Below are 22056 nucleotides of genomic sequence, written 5' to 3'. Positions count from 1 at the left end.
CCTACTTTTTGCAGCCTCTGTGGGCTTAAATGCAACCCCTTGTTCTACAGAACAACAGACACAGACGCATTCCTTCCTTCTGAGCTCCAGCTACCCACAAGGGTGGACCAAGTTGGCTGCATTTGACAGCAGTCTTACAGCAGAAAGGAATAATAGTTCCTCTCTGTAATTTCTCCTGTGTTCATTCAGTAGAACATGATTAAGCACTTTCTTGGTCCAGGCATTATCTATGTATTAGGAACCCTGGAGGACACAAGCAAGACTAATAATTGCAATAGAGTAGGTAAACACTTGTTTAGGGTAAACATCGATGCTGTAGACATGAAGGAAAGGACCTCTGGTCTGGGTCCTGCAGAATGAGTAGAAGTTAGTCTTGTAAAGAAAAAGGGTAAGATCCTCCAGGAGAAGGAAACAGCTGTGCAAAGACCCAGAATTGTGCCCTTGGTGGGGGTTTGGAGGTAAGGAAAGGGAAGGTCCCTGAAAACCAGCTTGGCCTTTCTGGAATCAGGGTGCCTGAGACAACAGAGGAGGGTTGAAGCTGGAGAGACAAGAAGGGTCAAGCCATGACAAGCTTTGGGTGGGCACACCAAGGGATCTGGAGTTTACCCCTAGGGCAGAAGGGAGCCCTAGAAGGAGTCTCAGTGGAGAAGAGACCAACTAGACTGGCATTTCAGGCTTTGGCATCAGGATAGAGGATGGACTGGAGGTGTGCAACTGTGGGCTAAGAGCCCAGCTGGGAGCCTTGCAGTGTCCAGCAAAGTGTTTGAAGAACCTGAAGATGATTAATGTCAATTAGGCTGGTGAGGAAGGGGGGGTGGACTTGGAGGGTAAGGTAGATAGATAGAGGGGAGTCAGGATGACTTCCACATTACTGTTTAATCTGCTGAACCAACATTCAGCTCCTTGAAGTCAGGTACCATATTTCGTCAGTTCGGGGGCAAGGCAAGCAGCTAGCATAATGTCTTCCACAGAACAGATCTTTGATAAAACTTTATTGAAGGATGAGGGAAGGGATAAGTGAGTGAATGAATGAATGAATGAATGAATGAATAAAATCTTCCTCTAACACCTCTCTTAGGGTGTCACTGCTATCTAATCAACATTGATGATCACATCTTTTTTAAATTATTTTTTATTATCTTTGGAATTGGGTAGTCCTTGCTAACTGTTCTTTTTAATTTCACTTTATTTTAGTGTTGCCAGTATTACAGATGTCTTAGTTTCCCTCTAGGGAAAGTGGACGCCCTAAACAGATGAGGGTGATAGGACACTTTTGTTTGTTCAGACTAGAAATCCCCCTTCTTCTCTCAGAAAGCCCAGCTGGAGCCAGTGGAGATAGAGAGAGCTCTGGGCAGGAAGTGGGGTCCTAGTCACTGGCCTGGCCTTGACCATCTGCCTGTAGGGCTCCCTGGGACACCGTTGGGGATTTTTTTATGTTGCTGGGGGCTTGGACATAGGAAGCACATCCTGGCAGTGGAAGGTGCTCTAGATGTGTGATCCTGTTCAGTCACATAATCACTGAACCTCAATGAGGGTGACGTCACAAGGTTGCTGTAAGGATCCACAGAGGCAAGGCTATTGAAGATATTTAGTACAGATACATTTAATAATATGATTGTGTGTGAGAGAGCAGTAGAGCAAAACAGCCCCAGATTTAGAGCTTTGCTTCTGGTGTTCGCTAGTCCCATGTCCCTGGCCAAGGTGCTTGACCTCTGTGAACCTTAGGTTCTCAGCCATAAAATGGGGAAATAGAGTGCCTATTACAACAGGCTGTGTAGAGACCAGAAATGAGAGACAATATGCAAATGAACTTGATCAACTAGAAAATGCAACATACCTCTAATCGAATAACGGGAAAGACAGCAGGAGAATGGCTCTCCTTTGGGCACAGGTTGTTCACTGGCCTTAGAGGGTTCTCCACCCTGGGAGCGCAGGCAGGTGTCCCTGCAGTTTGGGGACAGGCAGGTGAGTGACCAGCAGTTAACATGCCCATTCCTCAGTTTCCCTCCTTGATGCTTCAGATGGCTGAAACCAAGTCCGTAAAGAGCTCTGTAGCTAGCATCTGACCCAGAGATATAACCCCCTCCAGGCAACTTCTTCAAGTTTAAAGGTATGAAGAAGGAATGACTGTAAGAATTTTTTCTTTGTGTTTTTTTTTGTGTGTGTGTGTGTGTTTTTAGATTTATGAGAGAGAGAGAGAGAGAGAGAGAGAGAGAGAGAGAGAGAGAGAGAGAGAGAGAGTTGTTGTACTTATTTATGCATTCATTGGTTGATTCTTGTATGTATCCTGATCAAAGATAAGTTCCTTGTGGCAGAGGACAGACTCCTTCCCAGGAAAGAAGTCATAGACCTAAATTTCAGACCAAGCCCTTGTCACTAATTTGCTGTGTGACTTTGAGCAAGCCACTGTTTTCTCCATGCTTTAGGATCTTCAATCTGCAAAATGTGACTTGGGTGCCACTGTCTCTTCCATGCCTTCCCATTCTCAACCTAGACACGCAATGCTCATGACAACCAACCTTCTTACCTGTGGCAAGGGTGATCTCTTAGGCTGACAGAGTGTTATGAACTCTAAGCTCTGGTTGCCATGAAGAAAAGGCCACAAGCAAAGAGTTAAGGTCTAGAGCCAGAGTTGCCTCTTGATTTCCCCAAGGGCCTGAGTCCAGTAGCCCCCAGAAAGGTGGAAGACCTGCTTGCTTTGCAAGATGCAAATAATGAGGGAGCAAAAGGCTTTTATGACTTTATTTTAACTAGAAGGTTTAGACACTAATGCCACCCCTAGACAAACAGACGTCATCCTTCAAAGTGGGATGTCTGATAGAACCAAAACTGCCAGTTTAGATAAAGACAAGTCTCCAGAGATGAAAATGAAATGAGAGAAAGAAAAAAAATGGAGAACTAGAAAAAATAACTCTAAGAAAAAATGAGCAGCAGAAGCTGGTGACCAGGAAGGGAACCAGAGTCTGGATGCTTGGCCCAAGGCAGTGAAGGTAAGAATTACATTGCAAAGCACATCCGAGAAACAGCAATGAGGAGGATGCAGTTTTGGCCAAGATGTGAGAGCTGACCCAGACTGTGGACTTCACTGGGTTTCAAATCTGGGTGTCAGGAGCCACTTTCTTGCCAGGATACTTGGCAAAGCAGTATTGGAGGTTCCAAACTGGTCTGGTCATAGATGCCAAAGATCTGCTTTCCAATCCTTGCCCTGTCATGTTTGTGCCCTTGACCTTGGGCCAGGTCATTTGACCTCTCTATATGATAGCATGATTGTCCCTGACCTACTCCTTCTACAAGGCTGTTTTGGGTATGAAGTGAAGTGATACTAAGGCTGAGGCTGTGGGCATGGAACCTGATACCCCATCCAATGGGGAATTTCCCAAACTGAGATATTTCCTTCCTCCACAGCTGCCTCGGAAGTGAAAAAATGATGGAACAAACAAAACTCATTTCTCCTTTTCAGATGAGGTCCTAAGATAGTCAACCCCTCAGCCAAGGCATTACAGTGAGTCAGTGGGAGGAATGAGTCTGCTGGATGGATGCCCAGGGCAGCTTAAATCCAGTCAAAACACCAATTTTTTTTTTTTTTTTATATTTTGAACTTTTGTTTAGCTGAAGTATAACAATTCCCAGGCTCTTCATTCATTCATTCATTCATTCATTCATTCATTCAGGAAATATGTGCCTAGTACAGAGCTCATGTTCAGCACAGATTGGGCTCTTAATTATTGCTTGTCAACTGAATAAATAAACGGTGAATAAATGAATGCTAGCCCTATCCTAGGTGCTGAAATAGAGTCAAGGAAGGATAAGTAGGTCCTACCTATCCTCACTTATAGTGTGGTGAAGACATACATATAACTAACCTTTAAAATGCAGAGTGTCATCAAGTCTGAAAAAGAGGAAGGTGTAGAGTTTTAAGGGAAGACAAAGAATTGTGTGTCCAGAAAGACTTCTTGGAGAAGTCCCAGCTACCTTTCCAGACAAAGGAAACCATGCATGCAAGGGCCATGTTCTGGGAAAGATAAGCCAATTGGTGTTACTACAAGAGTGATTCATAAGGGAGATGTGGCCTGAATGGTATGCTGGGGCCAGGTCAAGTCTCTTGATGGCCATACTAAGAAGCTGGGCTCCATCAAGTAGATAAGGAGAGCCACTAACACATTTTTAGCAGGTAAGATTGGTGGTCTGGGATAGATAAATTTGACATCAGTATAAAGGATGGACTGGATGATAGAGCTTCTCTTGCAGGAAATCAGCTGTTTTAATAGAACTCAAACAGAGGCAGGGCCATCTGGGATGAAGAAGAGGAAATGAATGCATGAGATCCTTCAGAACTGCAATTGTCAGGTCTTAGTGACCAAGTGGATGTGGAAGGATGTGGGGAGGAAAAGCTGAAGATGGATCTCTGCTTTCCAGCTTGGCCTCCTAGATGAGCAGGCATCTGAATTCTTTGTGGAGGAAGCAGAGCTGGGAGGAGGGTGATGAGACCGGGGACTTTGGATTAGGATTGATCTGCATTCCTCACAATCAGCATCCTACCTGGCAGAGTAGGCATACACGGTGATGGCATCAATGGTTGGTGAGAGGAACTTTAAAATACTTCCTGAAAAAATTCTCCACAGAGACCCCACCTAAAGTAACCCCAAATCAATAAACTAGGGGGGAAAAATGGGCCTCTTATGCAAACACAACGTCAACACCAGTTCTAAACCACATCTTCCAACCAAACTGATTCTCAGATAGGAACTTTGCATCTTCCTCAGGGGCTTATTACATCTTGCTTGAAAGAAGAAAATACAGAAGGAAGGAAAAGAGGAAGGGAGGAAAGATACAAAGAAGGAAGGGTGAACGTATTGAAGTTGAGTGGCGCCCAGGTATAAATGCCCAGTGGGCAGACAAGAACTCCAGTCTAGGGCTCATCTAAAGGGTAATGAGAATTAAACTGAAAATCTACAGGATAGGGAGTCTGAGCCAAAGGTAACAAATTCCAACTGAGTGAAGGGAGCCAAGGAATAGATAATGAGACATTGTGGGGACAGGAGAGGGAACCTGTGAACATATGCTTCATCCAAAGGGCCACCAATTTGCAAATTCTTGTGAAAAGTGAGAATAAAAGTATGAATCCTTAGAGAAGACCAGTATTTAGGGATAAACAGAGAAGATAAATCAGTAAATAAATACAATGGAAAAAGGAAGAAGCAGAGAGTAATATGAGAATGGAGCCCAGACAAATAGGAGGGGCAGGATTTCCTGAAAGGGGGCATGGTGACAGCGTTAACTTGGCAGTGACTTCACGTTCCGTCAGAGGTATGAAGAATTCTTTATACGTTGTTTTTTTTGTTTGCTTGTTTTTCCCCACAGAGCTCTCCCTTCAACTGGAGGTGGCTGTGGCCTTGGCATTGGGCCTCTGGGGTCTGCTCCAGAAACCTGTGTCATGGCCCCAGACCCTTACGCCTTTCGAGAAGGCTATACATTTGTGGCATCAGCATGCAAGACTCCCTTTCCTGTTCTGGCCTAAGCAGCCCCTCCCATGCCCAGCTTTTGGGCCACAGCCCCAGTCCCATGCACCTGGCCTGGCTTCTGCACTGTGACTCTGAGAAGCGAGACCAGGCATCCAGGAGAATGGGGTTTTGTGTAAAGGTGGAGTGAGCCAGGCTCCTATGGCCCAATGTGGGATGAAGGGACTGCAGTATGTGAGGCTCTCACTTGCTGTCCCCCCACCCCCACCCCACAATAACTCCCGAGATCCTCCGAGATTGGGCTGCTTCTGGGAAAATGTGGTTGCGGCTGCAGCACCTCCAGTCTGATTCTGCCAGTCTCTGAGCCGTCCCTGATGCAAGGCTCGTCCCAGCCCATCCTCTCCCTGTTGCTCAGTCAGCACCCATAGGCCTTACGGAGAGGTGGTAACAGCTATAAAGTTCCATCTAAATACCCCTTTAGCTGAATCTCATCAATTTTGTGGTCTATGTGGTACTCAAAGCAGAAAATGGTGAGTCATCTGGACCAAGAATCAGAAAACCTGTGAATTCATTAACAATAAAGGAGAGGCAGTCATAATGTACTGAATACACAAGTCGGCTTCATTTCAGGAGAGAGAGAGAAAGGGGAAGGGATAAAGAGATAGAAACATCTATGAGAGAGAAACATCCATCAGCTGCCTCCTGCACAATCCCCACTGGAGATTGAGTCCACAATCCCGGCATGTGCCCTGACAAGGAATCAAACCGTGATCTCCTGCTTCATGGGCCAACACTCAACCACAGAGCCACACCGGCCAGGCATCAGTTCATATTTTAAATAGTTTTAATTATAAAAGCAACAAAACCAAGTTATAGAGGAAATAGTTACTCATAGTTCTATCCTGCTAACAAAACTATTATTGTTTTATAGCCTTCTTAATATCAATGTGACCTTCCTTCTTAAAAAACAGGACATACCTGAATTTCTAAAGGAGGAATCGGTAAACTCTGACCTAAGGGCCAGATTTAGTCAGCTGCCTGTTTTTGTACAATCCTCTACCTAAGAGTTGTTTTCATGATTTTGAAGTGGATGAAAACAAAAACATAATATGACATGACATGTGAAATTCAAGTTTCAGTGTTGACAACATTTTATTGGGATACCACTATGCTGATATATTTATGTGTTGCTTATGGCTGCATTTGAGTTACACAGGGTAGAATCTAGGCTAAGACAAGTGAGGCACCTTGGGCACAAAATGTAAGGGGTGCCCAGAAACTTAATAATAAAGATAAATAATATTATAATGCAGTATCTTAAAGCTCAAAGTTCATCCAAAAACTCATAATAAACCAAATAGCTAAATTTTATAAAAGACAAGCATCAACAGTGTAAGAGCAGAGCTGAGCAATTACAACCAAGACTATGTGGGCTGCAAAACCTAAAATATTAATTGGGCTTTATCAAAAGTGTTTGCCAACTCCTATGCTGCACAGCATTTAGGTCCTGATATTGCTCTTATATTTCCATCAAGATTTTCTTTTTAGTATGAGACACGGATGGATCAATAAAGTTTTGTGATAAAGATATTCCTTGCCAAGATTCTTTGTCAATCAAAAAAGAGGAAATAAAGCAAATGGAATGTATTTGATTAATAATATGGAAGGTATGAATTATTCTTACTGTTATTTTCTTATAATGAGAGGAGGAGGAAGGACAGAAGGAGGAGGAGGAGGAGGAATTATGCTGTATGATCCAGACAAAATTCTATGTGAAAGGCTGACTCTACCTATATCTAATGTGACACCAAATTTGATGCAATGGGGGGAGGGAACATAGACTAATAAAAACAACCATTCATCCAATGTTACCAAACGTTGGTTGCTTTTTTAAAAATTACTTGTCATTTCATGTTTCGTACTGGGTATTCTGCACCATAATTTCACTCTGAGGAAGTTTAGAATGCCAAGCACCAAGCCTTATTAGATATTATCTAAATTTGTAATGAGAGAGGAAGACTCTGCCAAGATCAGCCTACATTTTTTCAATTATTTTCAGGAAGTAGTTGCCTAATATGGTTGCCAGGATATCAACACAAAGGCTAAGTATTGGAGAGGAAATGCCATGTAATGAGATTAAATAGCAGAAGGAATTTTTTAAGACCTGAGTCCTACCGATTGTTTTTGAAATTCCTGATTTTCTGAACTCTACTTTTTTCATATTGTCGGTATTTATAAGCAATTTGCTTCTTAACACCAGTAAGAAGTGATAGTTTTTCATACTTATCCAAAGAAATCTTTTATGCTAACTGGTCAGATGTCTTTTATTACTGTTCAGAGTCTTTTTTAAAAAATGCTTCATGGGGACATACAGAATGTCCGGCATCTTAGGAATCATTTTGTTTTTCAAAGATCTTGTCTTGCAACAAGGCTACATTAATTTAAAACCTGTGCAGTTACATTTTACCTGTTTTTCTAAATGCTGTGCTGAGGAGATCTGCAGTTTTCATTTTTGTTATCAATTAATATAAAAGGTTTAAAAATTAAACTCCCAAATCACTTATTAAATATTTGAAGAGACATTCAATTTGTTATGTAAAACCATTTTGGAAACAGAAATATAATCTTTTAAATATATAGGAATATTGTATGATACTTAAAAAAAATAATTCTACCTTTTTAATGAAGATGTTTGGTTACCCAGGTTTGAAATATAGTAAGGAAGGGAAATTTTTTTAGGACAATTGTACAGTAATTACTTTATTAGAGGATAAAAATACTTTATTTCTGCAACTATAGTTAACATTGGTGATTTGAAATTTATTTCTGATTTAAAAGAAAAAATGGTAAATTATCATATATTCAATATGGCAAGATTCATAAATTAAAAGGGGAAAAAAGAATTCTTTGTACGGATTAAGCAATGAGGAGGTTGCTAATGAGACCATACAATGTTCAGTTGAACGGTGGATGTAGAAAGTAAATGGCAATAAGTTAAGGGGTTCATTGTAGGTGAGGCTGTAGACACCCACAAGTAGAGATCAATCATTCAAGGATTTTCCCATGAAAAGAAAAAAAGAGAGAAGAGAGTTTCAGGGAAAATTAGGTTAGGAGAAATTCCATGCCTTTCCCATTTCCCTCTTTCCACTCTTCTTCTCCCTTCTTCCAACCAACATGTTCAAGACTGCTTCATTGTTTAAAAAAAAAAAAAAAAGTATTTCTCCTTTTCTTTTAAAGCAGGACCTAGTCTGTGCTTTAAAAGAAAATTTATGGGCAGGAGTGGGAAGGAGGGGCTCAATGGGGAAAAAGAGGGCATCTGTAATACTTTCAACAATAAAGATACATTTAAAATAAATAAATAAATTTATGTTTTTCCAATTACAGTTTACATTCAATATTATTTTGTATTAATTTCAGGTGTCCAGCACAGCAGTCAGATAATCATGTACTTTACAGGGTATATTTCCAGTACCCACCGCACACCATTCATAGTTATATTATTGAGTAGACTTCCTGTGCTGTGTTTTCCATCCCCATGACTATTCTGTAACTATCAATCTGTCCTTCTTAATCCCTTCACCTTTTTCTTTTTTAAAAAATATATTTTATTGATTTTTTACAGAGAGGAAGGGAGAGAGATAGACAGTTAGAAACATCAATGAGAGAGAAACACCGATGAAGAGAAGCATCGATCAGCTGCCTCTTGCACACCCTCCACCGGGGATGTGCCCGCAACCAAGGTACATGCCTTTGACTGGAATCAAACCTGGGACCCTTCAGTCCGCAGGCCAATGCTCTATCCACTGAGCCAAATCGGTTAGGGCCCTTCACCTTTTTCACCCAGTCCCGTAATCCCCCTCCCTTCTGACAACTGTCTGTCTGTCTGTTCTCTGTATCTCATAATCTCTGATTTTTAAAAATGTATTTTTTAATTTATTTCAGAGAGAGAGAGAGAGTGGAGAGAGAGAGAGAGAGAGAGAGAGAGAGAGAGAAACATCAATGATGAGATAGAATCATTGATTGGCTGCCTCCTGCACATCTCACTGGGGATCGAGCCCGCAACCCAGGCATGTGCCCTGACTGGGTATTGAATTGTGACCTCCTGGTTCATAGGTCAATGCTCAACCACTGAGCCACGTCAGCCAGGCCATAGTCTCTGCTTTAAGTGGAAGAATATATCGTCTCCTGAGAGTGCCAAAGCCTGAGGCTGGAGCAAGAGATGCAAGGGCCTGGTGAAGGTTTGAGAGCCACTGTGGAGTCCGGCAGAAAGAAATAATGAGGGATATGTGAAAGGATCGCTGGCATCGTCATCAAGGACACAAGACATCCTGTAAGCCTGGCAGCTGGGAGGGACCCGGAATCAGGGGGTGACCAGATAACCTGGGTTTAGCCACTGGCAAGTGGGGAGACAGACGCATGGAAATAGGGAATAAGTGTGATGGTAAGGATGTGGGCTGGGAAGGCAAGGAGACCAGGTGGGGACGGAGGGACCTGGAGGAGCTGACACAGTAGGGAGGGACCTGGAGGAGCTGACACAGTAGGGAGGGACCTGGAGGAGCTGACACAGTAGGTACAGAGCTGCTGAAGGGGAAGGGAGTGGAAGGCTGTGGTCAGAGAAGTGTATCACTAAGTTGAACACCATGAAAAGGAGAAGTTCAGGTTGATGACAGAGGCCAGAGAGTGGCCTCCAAGGAGCAGGGGCTGAAATAATGTGGTGATGAAGTCATTTGAAGAGGGATCTGAAGGATGTTAGAGAACTTCCTTATTAGTTCATTTACATCCCCTAACTTCTTCCTTTCCTTAACCTTCCACCTCCTTACCAAGTCTTCCATTTATACAGTGGACGGAGGTGAGCCGAAAAGCTTTAGGCGGAAGGGAAAGGAGAGTAACCAGGAGAAGGCCAAGACTGGCCGAGCCTAAAGAAGACTGAGAAGACTGGTCTTGGAGGGAGAGCGACCGGATTTCAATCCCACATGTCCAATTCCCAGGTCCCTTGTCCTTGAGCAAGTCAACCTCTAAACCCTAATTTCCTCATCTGTAACACGGGGATGATGATATCAGTCTCACCCACATTGCAATGCTCTTGTTAGATTCACATGGTTTACTGAATCGTAAAACACACTTAAGAAATTACGATTGTGGGTACCCAAGGCCCACAGTTTTGAAATCTTCCCTCGTGACTGCACGTGAGTTCTTGAATGTGTTCAGTAAATACTTACAATTAACGTTTACCATCGTCATGAAATCAGAATTGTATCATGGCAAAGCTTGTCATAATTATTTGAATATGAGCACATCCTAACTGTCTTGGGGACAGAGTAGGGAAATTGAAGTGGGCAGGTCATGTGCTGGAGCGGCGACCTGCCCACAATACAGGAGTGTGTGTGTGACTGACAGTCTCTCCTGTCACCTCAGGGCACAGGTGACTCATACCTGTTATTATATTCAGTTAATCACTAGCACCCCAAGTTGTCCCAATCAGGAGGAAATCTAATCGCTTGTGCTTAAGCACCCTCTCCCAACTTCCTCACGGTGCCTGAGAACCTTGGGGACCTACTCATTCCTGCAAAGTGAGAGCTGGGTGATCTGACTCGCCGTTCAGTGACCAGGCCTCCTGGCTGTCATTGCTTCTGCCACTTCCCAGAGGGGTAACGGTGGAGAGCTGACCCCACACCACCCACCCAAAGTTCTTCCCTGTTCCTTATTCTCACGATGCCCCCCACAGTCTCAGCCATGGTGCCACCCTGGGTGTCCCAAGGTTGCAGCATCTTCAGTTTTAACTCACAGGTTTGGCTGTTGTCCTGAAGATATGTCTACTGCATCCACATGGAGGGTCCAGCGGGTCTTCCCAGCTCAGCCCTTACACACACACACACACACACACACACACACACACACACACACCTCGCTGACTTCGCCAAGCTTGGAACCCAGGCCACCGATCAGAGAGTGTCTAATAATTTTGGACTCAAAAGAAAAGACCTCAATTCCTCTCCCCTTCGGAGGTCTCTCGGTCCTTAAGTGAATGTCCATTTGTCCATTTCCTCCCCTGGGTCCAGCTCAAGAGAGTCAGGAGGGTCGCCGACGGTGCTTTCCTCCCTTCCTGCAGAACACTGAGTGCCTGTTTACAGCGAGTGCCTCCTTCCACAGCCTCATTGAGATTTCTCTAAATGAAGAATTGTTTCCCCCACAGAAAAATGCAGCTGGCAGCCTCCCTGGGAAATGTCAAGATGTGTCACCAGGCACTTCCCACAATACACACACATATATACACACAGATGATCTGCACTGATTTATGAATGTACTAAAATCCTGGGCACCATTCTTTTCCCCATTTTAAATTAAGTAGGGCAGGGATTTTTAGCTCTGGGATCTCCATGGCACCTTCTCGCTCTGATTTCCCCCCTAATCCATTCATTCCTCATATATTTGTTCCATGCCTAATGCTAGGTGGTAATGCTAGAGATGCCAGAGTGAACTACACAGACACAGGTCCCTGCCCCTGATAGATTGGGCCTAACTCCTGCATGCCTGCTGTTCCCAGCTATATTTTTAGCAATGAAAAGTTGCAGAATTGAACCATTTCCTAGTGCCTTGTTTTAAAATCCTTGCCTCTAAGTCACAAGAGGTGTGTGTGCTTTGCAAAACCATTTTCCCCAACTTCTCCCCGAGACAGAAGTCATCTGTATTCTCATCCAGACTCTATTCTCTATTCTCACTCTCAGACTCCAATTTATAGTAAATGCTCCTGAATGAAGCCAGTGCTTTGCAACCTGGGGCTCTACCAGGAAGCCAGCTGAAACCAACTAGCAAAGAAAGAGCTATTCTGGGAGCTGAAGTTTCCCTTTTTCAGTGGGCAGCGTTTTGCAACCAAGAGAGAGACAGACCATCGGCAAAGAAGGATCCAGAGGGGCCCTGAAAATCACTGTCTGCCCCATACTGTCCTCCTAGCACTGCCACGATCTCATCCCCAAATAGAAGAAGTGGGGAACTTGGGCAACCAAAATCTTGCTTCTCGACTCATTTCCCTGTCTGCTGTTAAACCATCCCCCAAAGCAGATATCTGGGGGAATGACTTGAAATTCTTGGGCTCTTCCTAGGTTCAAACAATGTTCATTGAGGACTTACTAGGTGAAAGACACTGTGCCAGGTGCTGAAATCTAGTATGGGCAAGGGCCATGAAGGGGCATGGAGAGTTCTAGAAGCAGAGGGGGCTATCAGACTGGGAATGTTCGGTGAGAGCAGGCGACTGTGTGCGAGGCAGAGGCACTAACTCAATTCTGGGGCTGCCCTCTCTGACCCTTTTGTTGTTGTTGTTGTTGTTAGCCCCCAAAGGCTCTCTCTGTCCACATCAGGCAAGAGAACAGAGGTGAGAAAGAGCTTAGGAAACCTCACTGCATTACATACTATAGATGCCCAATACGCTTTCGTAGCAAATAATCAGAGCGGAGGCTTGGACTGTACTGCTGGGACTGGCCCTGTGTGCCCTGAAGTTGCATGGGGACTGTGGCTTGCTCAGGCTCTTAAGGTGACACAGCTGTTTACACACTGCTTGCCAAGCACCCTTGCTTTCTTATTTCATGCAAGTCGCATGACAATGTCTTACTAGTCACACTTCACAGAAGAGGCTACAGAGGTCAAGTGACTTGTGCAAGGCCACACAGCTAGAGACAGGCAGGCCAGGCCTCGGGCCCTCGTGTCTGACACTATCTGGGAGTCATCCCGTGACTCTAGGTTGACTCCTCTTTCTCCCTCCTCTTCTCTTACTCTTTCTTGCCACCCACATCGGCCAGCACAGCCCCTACCTCATGTACCCTACACTTTAGCCCAGGGGTGCCCCAACACACACTGGCAGTCATCTGAGGATGGGGAGAAAGCTTGGATAAAATATGGCTTCACTTAGTAAAGTTACAGGGTGAAGACCAGAACTACCTATGTTTGATAGGTTCAAGGGTGCTGAGCTCCTGGGAGGTTACGGATGCCTGTGCTGATCTGATGGGAGTAGTGAACCCTCTTGCCAGAGAAATCCTCAATCACATAAACGTGCAAGACAATCTCAGATGGCTCTTGACGCCTAACCAAGAGCCGCAGACAAGAACCCTGGCCTAGACAAAATGAACGACTCCCTGTTTCCCACACTCGACCAGCATTTCCCACGCTGAACCCTTTGAAGGTTGTTCTAAGCGGACCCTGGACCCGTACCACCAGCATCACCTTGGAGCTGGTGAGAAACGCAGTATCTCAGGTCCACCCAAGAGCTGCTGAGCCAGAACCTGCACTTTAACAAGCTGCAAGGGGAGGTCTAAGCACTTGACATTGGCAGTCTCTGTACATTTGCTCCAAAATACACCCCTCCCCCATCCAATAATCATGCAAGGCTCAAAACCTGCCAACTCCACAGCCCATCTTAAATGTACCACCATGGCCCAGCTGGGGTGGCTCAGTGGTTGAGAGTTGACCTATGAACAAGGAGATCATGATTCAATTCCCAGTCAGGACATATACCTGGGTTGTGGGCTCGATCCCCAGTAGAGGCTGTGCAGGAGGCAGCTGATCAATGATTCTCTTTCATCATCAATGTTTCTCTCTCACACACACTCTCCCTTCCTCTCTGAAATCAAGAAAAACATACAGAACTAATGAGAGTGCCACCTTGAAGGCTTCCCTGAGCCCCTCAGCAGGGCTCACAGCTCTGCCTCTCTTCACTGCTGCACGGATTCTGTGTGCCCCTTGTGTTTTCCTCAGGTGCCTCAGCACAGGTGTTCAGACAAGGATTCAATGAAAGGCTGTCAAGACAGTATTCCTCTGTCTCTATCACCTGCTCCTCATGATCTCTGTTTCCCTAAGACTTCCCCAGTTCAGCGCCCTCACGGGATACCTCAGTGCTCCCAGGTGTGCTCCCAGTCCCTGTGACCGCCTCATCTCACTGCCCAGGCCATCTTGGGCAATGCAAGCCCCAAGTTACAGTCTATCTAGGGAGCTGTTGAGTGTCCCACACCCCTGTCATCCTAACAGATTACTTAGGTTTGACCCCTCACCCACAGCAGCCCCCTCATTGTAGGGCTCAGAAGCTGGTCCATGAGGGCTGGTCCGTGGGGGCTGGCCCAGAAAACAGCCTAAGTGACAAGCCCCATGTGGCTGAGACACCACTGCCCACCACCACCAACCCAGGCCATTGCAGGTGAACCTTCCCTTTCTCTCCCCAGAGGCTGTCCCACCACTGACCCTCCCATGTCCTTGGCTGATCCACCCCAGGACACAGGAAATGACCGAAGCTTGGGGTGAGCAACACTCAGGCTTATTCATGAACTCAGTCCTACCTCCCATGAAGTCCTTTATCATCTCTCCTGGAAAGCATGCCTCACACCGGGTTCACTGCCCCCCCCCCCCCCCCCCCTCCCCAGTCCCCCCACCTGATCTCTGCACAGAGTAGATGCCGACTAGATGAGTGTTCTAATAAGGAGCCAGTGCCGTGCATCAGACAGAGTGCGGCGCTGGGGGCCCAGCAGTGAGCAAGCAGACTGCCATGTGTCTTCAAGTCACCTCAGGCCTCAGTTTCTCCATCAGTGAAATGGGAAGATGATCTCTAAGGTCTTAGTCATATCTGATGTACTGAGCCAGAGTAAAGGATAGATTTCCAGTCCTTGAAAAGAAGAGAGAGCATGGCAGAGTTGGGGAGACAGGCTCTGGTCTAACTGGAGCTCAGAGGTAACCTGGAGGAGAAGGGAAGGGGGAGGCATGGGGGAGGCCTGGAAAGGACCGGAAGGGTCTCATGGAATCATCAGCAAGCACAGGCGAGGATCGGAGGGAGGGGGAAAGGGGGAGGGGGGACGGGGCACACACAGAAAGGGCCAGGGCAGGGCGCTAGGTGCTGGCTTCTGATTTCTAGAAAGCTCACTCTTAGTTCCTCTTTCCTTTACCCCTGGCACTGAGTGGGAGTCTTGGGCAATGACAAAGGCCCACGCGGAGGATGCCAGTTTTGGGGGGTGAGGGTGGTTGCCTCACTGGGAGGAAGGAAGAAAGTATTATTCACCAAGAGGAACTTTTCCATTTCTCATCTATGATTTAATGGGGAGGGGGTCCCAAAGGGATCAAAGATTCTGAAGAATAGCAAAACCTTGACCCTGATTCCCTCCCTCCCACGCTCCACACCAGGGCCTTTTTCCCCTTTTAACCCCTCCTGCCCCTGCTACCAGCAGGGGCCCAACCCTGACCACGTGAGCCAAGGCGTTCCTCAGCTCCAGGCCCAGGATCTGGAATGCAGGCTTGGCAGGCCTATCTCTTCCACGGGATCCGGGGAACTTCCAAGGCTGCCTCAGAGCGGGAATTTCCACTCATTTCTCCCACACGGTGACTGGCCTCCCACTGGGGAGAGCAGAAGGGGGGTCGGAGGATGGCTATACCTCCCAGACACTTTCTCTTCTGATTCAAACACTTTCACCTTTCATCTGTTTATCATCTGACACTTGCAGTGACCAAATCACTTCTCAAAAGCGATGATTCCTCTCCGAAGCAGAGACGTAACTCTAATACTCCGAGGTCTGTCTAGGGACTTGGCAAAGCCAGCACGCTTTCCCGGGCAGCCATGGGCCAGCCGGTCTTCCTCTCTGGAATACGGTTTCCTCACAGAAAAAGAGGAGGCTGAAGTACATGATCTCTACAGGCTTAGAGTCTCAGCATCCAGGACACTAGGAGTAAGAGCGACATTGCTGAGCCAGGGAGAACACAGTGCATCCCTGAGCAACCCAGGAGTTAGGGTGCCCACCCCCACCCACGCAGTTGAAAATCAACATATAACCCTCTGGCAATGGGCAAGGAGACACCTCATTAGTGGTGTTGCTCTTATATCAATCAGAGGAAAAGTAGATGTACAGTCCTTAGTTCATCCTAGCTTGATGCCTGTGTCAGTGGCCAGAGCTGTTTCATGCCTGAGGCACATAAAATGAAAAAAGAAAAGAAAGAAGAAAAAAAAAAAGAAAAAAGAGAAAAAAAAGATGGGATTGCTTATACAAAGAAAAAAAATACACATGTACAAAAGGAAAAACAAGGTTATGAAAGAAATTAAGAGTAAAGTAATAAAGCTTATACCTGGGGAAAAAAAAGAAAATCAACATATAACTTTTAAAAATATGATTCTATTGATTTTAGAGAAAGAGGGAGAAAGAGAGAGAGAAAGACATCAATCAGTTACCTCCTATACGTCTGACAAGGGACCGAACCCGCAACCTGGGCATGTGCTCTTGACCAGGAATCGAACCGACGACCTCTTGGTGCAGGGGATCATGCTCAATCAACTGAGCCACACCGGCCAGGGCAACATATAACTCTTGACTCCCCCAAAAACTTAACTACTCAGAGCCTACTGTTGACCAGAAGTCTCACTGATAACATAAACAGTGTATTAACAAATATTTGTTATGATATATGTATTATATACTGTATTCTTACAATAAGGTAAGCTAGCAAAAACAAAATGCCATTGAGAAAACATACAGAGGAGAAAATACGTTTACAGTATTTATTTTTTTTTAAATACATAAGTGGACCTGCACTGTCCAAACCTCTCCACATCTTTAGACTTGTTAACCTAGCCCAGCTGGCTCAGTGCTTGAGCATCAGTCTGTGAACCAGGAGGTCACTGTTCGATTCCTGGACAGGGCACATGCCCGGGTTGCGGGCTAGATCCCCAATGTGGGGTGTGCAGGAGGCAGCCAATCAATGATTCTCTCTCATCATTGATGTTTCTATCTCCCTCTCCCTTCGTCTCTGAAATCAATAAAAAACATTTAAAAAGATTATTAAAAAAGTAAACAATAAACTTGTTAATCTAGACAGGAACGAAAGACTGGCTGCATTCCACAGGGAAACAGGAGACACCGTCCAAGTCCATGGAAAAGGACACGACGATTAGAGAGCGGTCCCATTCGCATGAGGAGTAAGTTCCTGGAAGTTAAGGTGAGATGGTCCGGGATGACTTGCAAAAGTTGCCGTTTCCATTCCTGAAATATTTTACTCATGAAGAATGAACTGAGTCATTGGCATGCTGCCTCTTTGGAATGATACCCAGGAGTCTGGAGTGGTCTCTGGAGATTCTCTGCTCTCAGATTCCCTAGGAAGCCAAGATCCATCGTGAGACATGAAGCCTAGTGCCTGGGAGTGGGAATTCTGGAGCCAAAGTGTCTTGGATGGGGATCTCAGCCCGCCTGCTCTTCCCTGTGAGATCCTGGACAAGTCACTTAACTTCGGTTTTGACCAAAAACGATGGCTTGTATAGAGGATGAAAGTGACAATGCTGGAGACCCTCAGTGCAGCCCTGGCCCCCCTAAGCGCTCAGTGACACCAGCTCTTCCTTCGCTTCGCCTTACTGACCACTTACTACCGACCAGACACAGTCATTGGTTCAAGATAACCCGTTCCTTACTACCCATGTGGTGACTGGCAGGTGTGTCTTACAAGAAGGGCCATGCATTTTATAGACATTGTTTCAATGACCCTTTAATAGAGAAAAGTGACCGGGTCCTTCCAGGCCCACAGGGCAGAGGCAAAGCGAGGCTCAGAAGCATAAGGCAGTGGAATGGGGAGTGGGGGACCGAGGGCAGGGGGAGGATTCCACCAGGCTCTTCTCAGCCATGAACGTGCCTCTAGGAATTCTATCCTATTTGCAAAAGGAAGGAGGTCACTGAAATGAATTCCAAGGTCTTTGGGGATTTTAATTACTAGGATTCTGTGGTCTCTAAGGAAATCGAAGGCAGAGCTGCAGTCCCAAAGCAGGTGCTTTGAGTCCCATAATACTGTCCCTCTGCTCACTCATGCTCCCTGGGATCCAGAAGGATGTGGAGGTAGCAGCTGCCATGGGGGCAGAGTGGGGCACACTTGTTGCCCACCACTGAGGTTAGGGGGGGGGCGGGGGGAGTCCAGCTACATAACCAGGCAGCCAGTGGGAGGACATGCACACATTTCGTCCAGAAGCATGTCATGGTGGCGACAGCACGAACACAGGGTTGTGCTCAGGAGAACTAGGGCAGGCTCTTAACCCCTCTGCGCCTCGGTTGTCTGGTCTGTAAAATGGGAATTAACGACGCCTACGAGATGGGGTTGGAAAATGGAAAGATCAGCATTTGCAGAGGGTTTAGAGAATTCCTGGCGCAGAGCTAGCGCTGTGCAAGTATGGCATGCATATTTCTTTTGCAGCAATACATACATGGCTTCTTCCAAGAATCCACGATTCCTAGAATTTACTCTTATGGTTACAAAATCCCGTCGCTCTGTTAAGCTCCAATCGCCCCCTGCATTTTAAAGAACAGATGGATTTAGTACGCTGCTGGGGAGTCTGCCAAGGCTCCAGGGCCCCTGGGCTGTTGTCTGACGGTGGGCCAGGGCGAGCCCGGATGCTTTCCTTCCCCCTTGTCTCCGCTTCCTTGCTTCTGTTATTTTCTGCAGGGTTTTCACTTCAGAGAAAGCAGAATCCTTAAGAATAACCCACTTGGTTCCTGTCTGTGGTCACTTTGAATATAACTGTGCCCCATACCCCCCCACTTTCCCTCCCAAAAGTGCCCGGGTCCAGACCCCCACTGCTTCCTCCTCTTCTTCCTGGAAATCACCCAGGCTGCTCCACTGGCTCAGCACTTCTCAGAGTTCCCTTCACTTCGTCATTCATTGAGGAGTGCCCCACCCACCCCGGGGTTCCAATAAAAGGCACGTGGAGCAGCCGGAGCAGCACAGAGGCTCACAGGCTCAGACACCAGCCACTCTCTCTCCAGCCACTCTCTCCCTGAAGCTCGTCTCCTCAGCCTCCAGCATGAAGGTCTCCGCAGCGCTCCTCTGCCTGCTGCTCACCGTGGCCGCCCTCACCACCCAGGTGCTCGCTCAGCCAGGTAAGCCCCCTCCCGCCTTCCCTTGGAAGCACATCACCCCATCTCTGGGTGCCCGTGGCCCATGAGAGCAGAAGGGGGATCCCCAGCCTCACTTTAACAACAAGGTCAGGGAACTCGGAGAAGGATGAGGCGTGAGCCTGGTCGCACAGGTGCTCCTGGGCAGAGGCAGAATGAGAAATCCAACTGTGGACCCCAAGTCCAGCCTCTTGCAGGGCTCCAGCTGTGGAAACAGCCCCCACTGCAGTCACCACCTCGCTCCTTTCAGCAGTGTTTGGGGGGCTGGGGTGATCCCAGACAGGGGGCCTCAATGGGTGGGTGTGGAGGTACAGTGAAGGCGAGAGGAAGAGCCCCAGCATCTGGACTGTGCTTCCTGAGACACGGCTTGGCAAGAGGCGGTGGGCATCAGGAGACTCATGGCCAGGCATAGGTTACATGGAGCCTAAAGGGGGGGTCCACAGTGGGGTCCCTGACCTTCCCTGATCACGAGAGTCTGCATCCTTAGCTCCTCCTAGTGACACTCCCAGGAATTATGTCATTTTAGCTGCTCCCCTGCCCTCTAGTAGCAGCGCTCTATACCCATGTCACAGCATAGGAAACTGAGTCAGTGTGACATTCTAGCTCTGCAGGATCCGCAGAAGTATTGGAATCAAATGGGTTCTACCTCTACTCCTGATTTCCCTTCGCCTTCTCCTAACTACTTCTTTTCTGCTCCGATTAAGATAAAAAGAATCGAGTCCAACCTAAAATGCTTTCTCTTTGTTGTTCCTTTTCCAGACGCAGTCACCTCCCCAATCACCTGCTGCTATACATTCACGGAGAAGAAGATCCCGATGCCGAAGCTGGTGAGCTACAAGAGAGTCACCAGCAGCAAGTGCCCCAAAGAGGCTGTGATGTGAGTTGAGCCCCAGCCCTCCCTGGTCCAGTTCTTCCTCAGGAAAAGGGAGCCTCAAACCTTAGAGTCAGAGAGTTACACCACCTAATCCAGTCCCCGGAGGTGCCCGGTAGGAATCCTGAGGCCAGGAGGGAAAACGTGACTCCCAGCATCACTCTCCACCCAGGTGCTTATTCAGACCATGCCAGTGTCTTCAGCCAGAAGTCAGGATGGCTTCACCTGGGTCCGCTAGGGGAGCAGCTTGCCCTGGGTTCCCTCCTCCCTCTTCTACTTAGTTCCCAGGGCAGCTACTTAAGAGAAGACTGAGCTGCACAGCTAGGCTGACATCTCAATGGAACTGCATCTAACTGTGCCCTCTCTCCCCACAGCTTCACGACCAAACTGAACAAGGATGTCTGTGCTGACCCCCAGCTGAAGTGGGTCCAGGATTCCATGAAGCTCCTAGACAAGAAAACCCAAACTCCAAAGCCTTGAATGCCCACTCCACAACCCAAGAATCTAAGCCTAATTTATTTCCTCCTAACTTTCCCTAAATGCCCTCTGATATTATTTTATTGTATTTTCAAAGAATATGAACTTTGTTTATTGATATGAAACATGATGTCTTAAGTAATGCTAACCTTATTTAAGTTATTGATGTTTTAAGTTTATCTCCCACAGACACTGTGTTTTTTAGACTTGGAGACCTTTGTCTAAATTGCTTCCCTCAGGGGTGCACTTCAGTTCCACTCCTGAAGTGGCATGAGGGTCCTTGCAACAATCATGAATACAAACACGTGTTGTCTTAAATTCTAAGGTATTGCTAAAAACGTTATTATGGAGATGTATATGATGTTACTCTGGAGCAATATATATATTTTTGTACAAAACCTGACTTTTGGTGTTTTCTTGAAAGAAATTTAAAAGCTGAGTATTTGCTTGATGATGAGGGAGGGGCAAGGTTTCAGAGGACAGGGCTCATGTTTTGAAGGAATGAGAACGTGGATTGCCTTGGTCTTTCCCCCTGGGTGGGCTCATCTGAGTGCCTATACAAAAACCGTTAGGGCAAGACTCAATCAGGCATTCTACGCCTACCATTCCAGCCCCAACACCGTCTGCCCAAGTCCCAACTACCCTTGTGACTCCTTTAGCAAGAGTCCAACTCCCATTTCTTTTCTTAGAGTCCCTGAGCCACCCCCCAATCTCTCCCCTAATCGACTGCATCTACCCCCAACCTTTCCCCATTCAATTAATTCTCCAACTTGGAGTAATACAGACACTGCAGACTTTGGGAAATCAGGGGGAGATTTAATGACCATCAAAAAGATAGTTAGATCAGAATTTCATAAAGAGGGTACGACTTGAATTTATCCTTGATGAATGAGAAGTGGGCTTTCTTTTTTCTTAGAAAATTACAAGATTATTAAGAAAAGGAGAAGGAAGAGTGTAAGAAAAACCTAGAGGTAAAAGAAAAATGATGACAGGTACATCAAAGAGGGAGAAAACTGCCCTTGCCAGTTTAGCGCAGTGAATATAGCATCAGCCTGTGGACCAAAGGGTTCCAGGTTTGATTCTGATCAAGGGCACATACCTTGATTGCAGATTCCTCCCAGGCCTGGGCCCTGGTTGGGAATCAATGGAAAAATATCCTCGGGTGAAGATTAAAAAAATAAAATAAATAATTTTTTTTTAAGAGGGACTAAACTGATCAGGTTCCCATTGGGGTCCATGCCTGGGTCAGGTGATAGGGATGTTTAGAAAGGAAGGTTGAGTAAAGGAATTAGAATTTCAAAGTGGTTAGTTAGCGCTCCACTTCATAAGTTAAAAGATGTTGAAAACATTCACTCCCCTG

General features: G+C 46.3%; 1 protein-coding gene and 1 pseudogene across 1 annotated transcript; both read left to right on the top strand.

Annotated features, from left to right (window-relative positions):
- The first annotated feature begins 16255 nt into the window (after window positions 1-16255).
- Window positions 16256-16400, top strand: LOC114233887 (small nucleolar RNA SNORA48; annotated as a pseudogene).
- A 2762-nt stretch (window positions 16401-19162) lies between these two features.
- On the top strand, window positions 19163-21094 carry LOC103291683 (C-C motif chemokine 2). The gene is made up of 3 exons (XM_008147771.3): window positions 19163-19333; window positions 20108-20225; window positions 20594-21094. The coding sequence occupies exons 1-3, from the start codon at window positions 19258-19260 to the stop codon at window positions 20697-20699; spliced, it is 300 nt and encodes a 99-aa protein (XP_008145993.1). The 5' UTR covers window positions 19163-19257; the 3' UTR covers window positions 20700-21094.
- Window positions 21095-22056: the final 962 nt, after the last annotated feature.

Source organism: Eptesicus fuscus, chromosome 20 (genome assembly GCF_027574615.1).
Source record: "Eptesicus fuscus isolate TK198812 chromosome 20, DD_ASM_mEF_20220401, whole genome shotgun sequence".
In the NCBI taxonomy this organism is placed as follows: domain Eukaryota; kingdom Metazoa; phylum Chordata; class Mammalia; order Chiroptera; family Vespertilionidae; genus Eptesicus; species Eptesicus fuscus.
The sequence above is the reverse complement of the archived record's forward strand: the minus strand, read 5'-3'. Positions and strand labels throughout refer to the sequence as shown.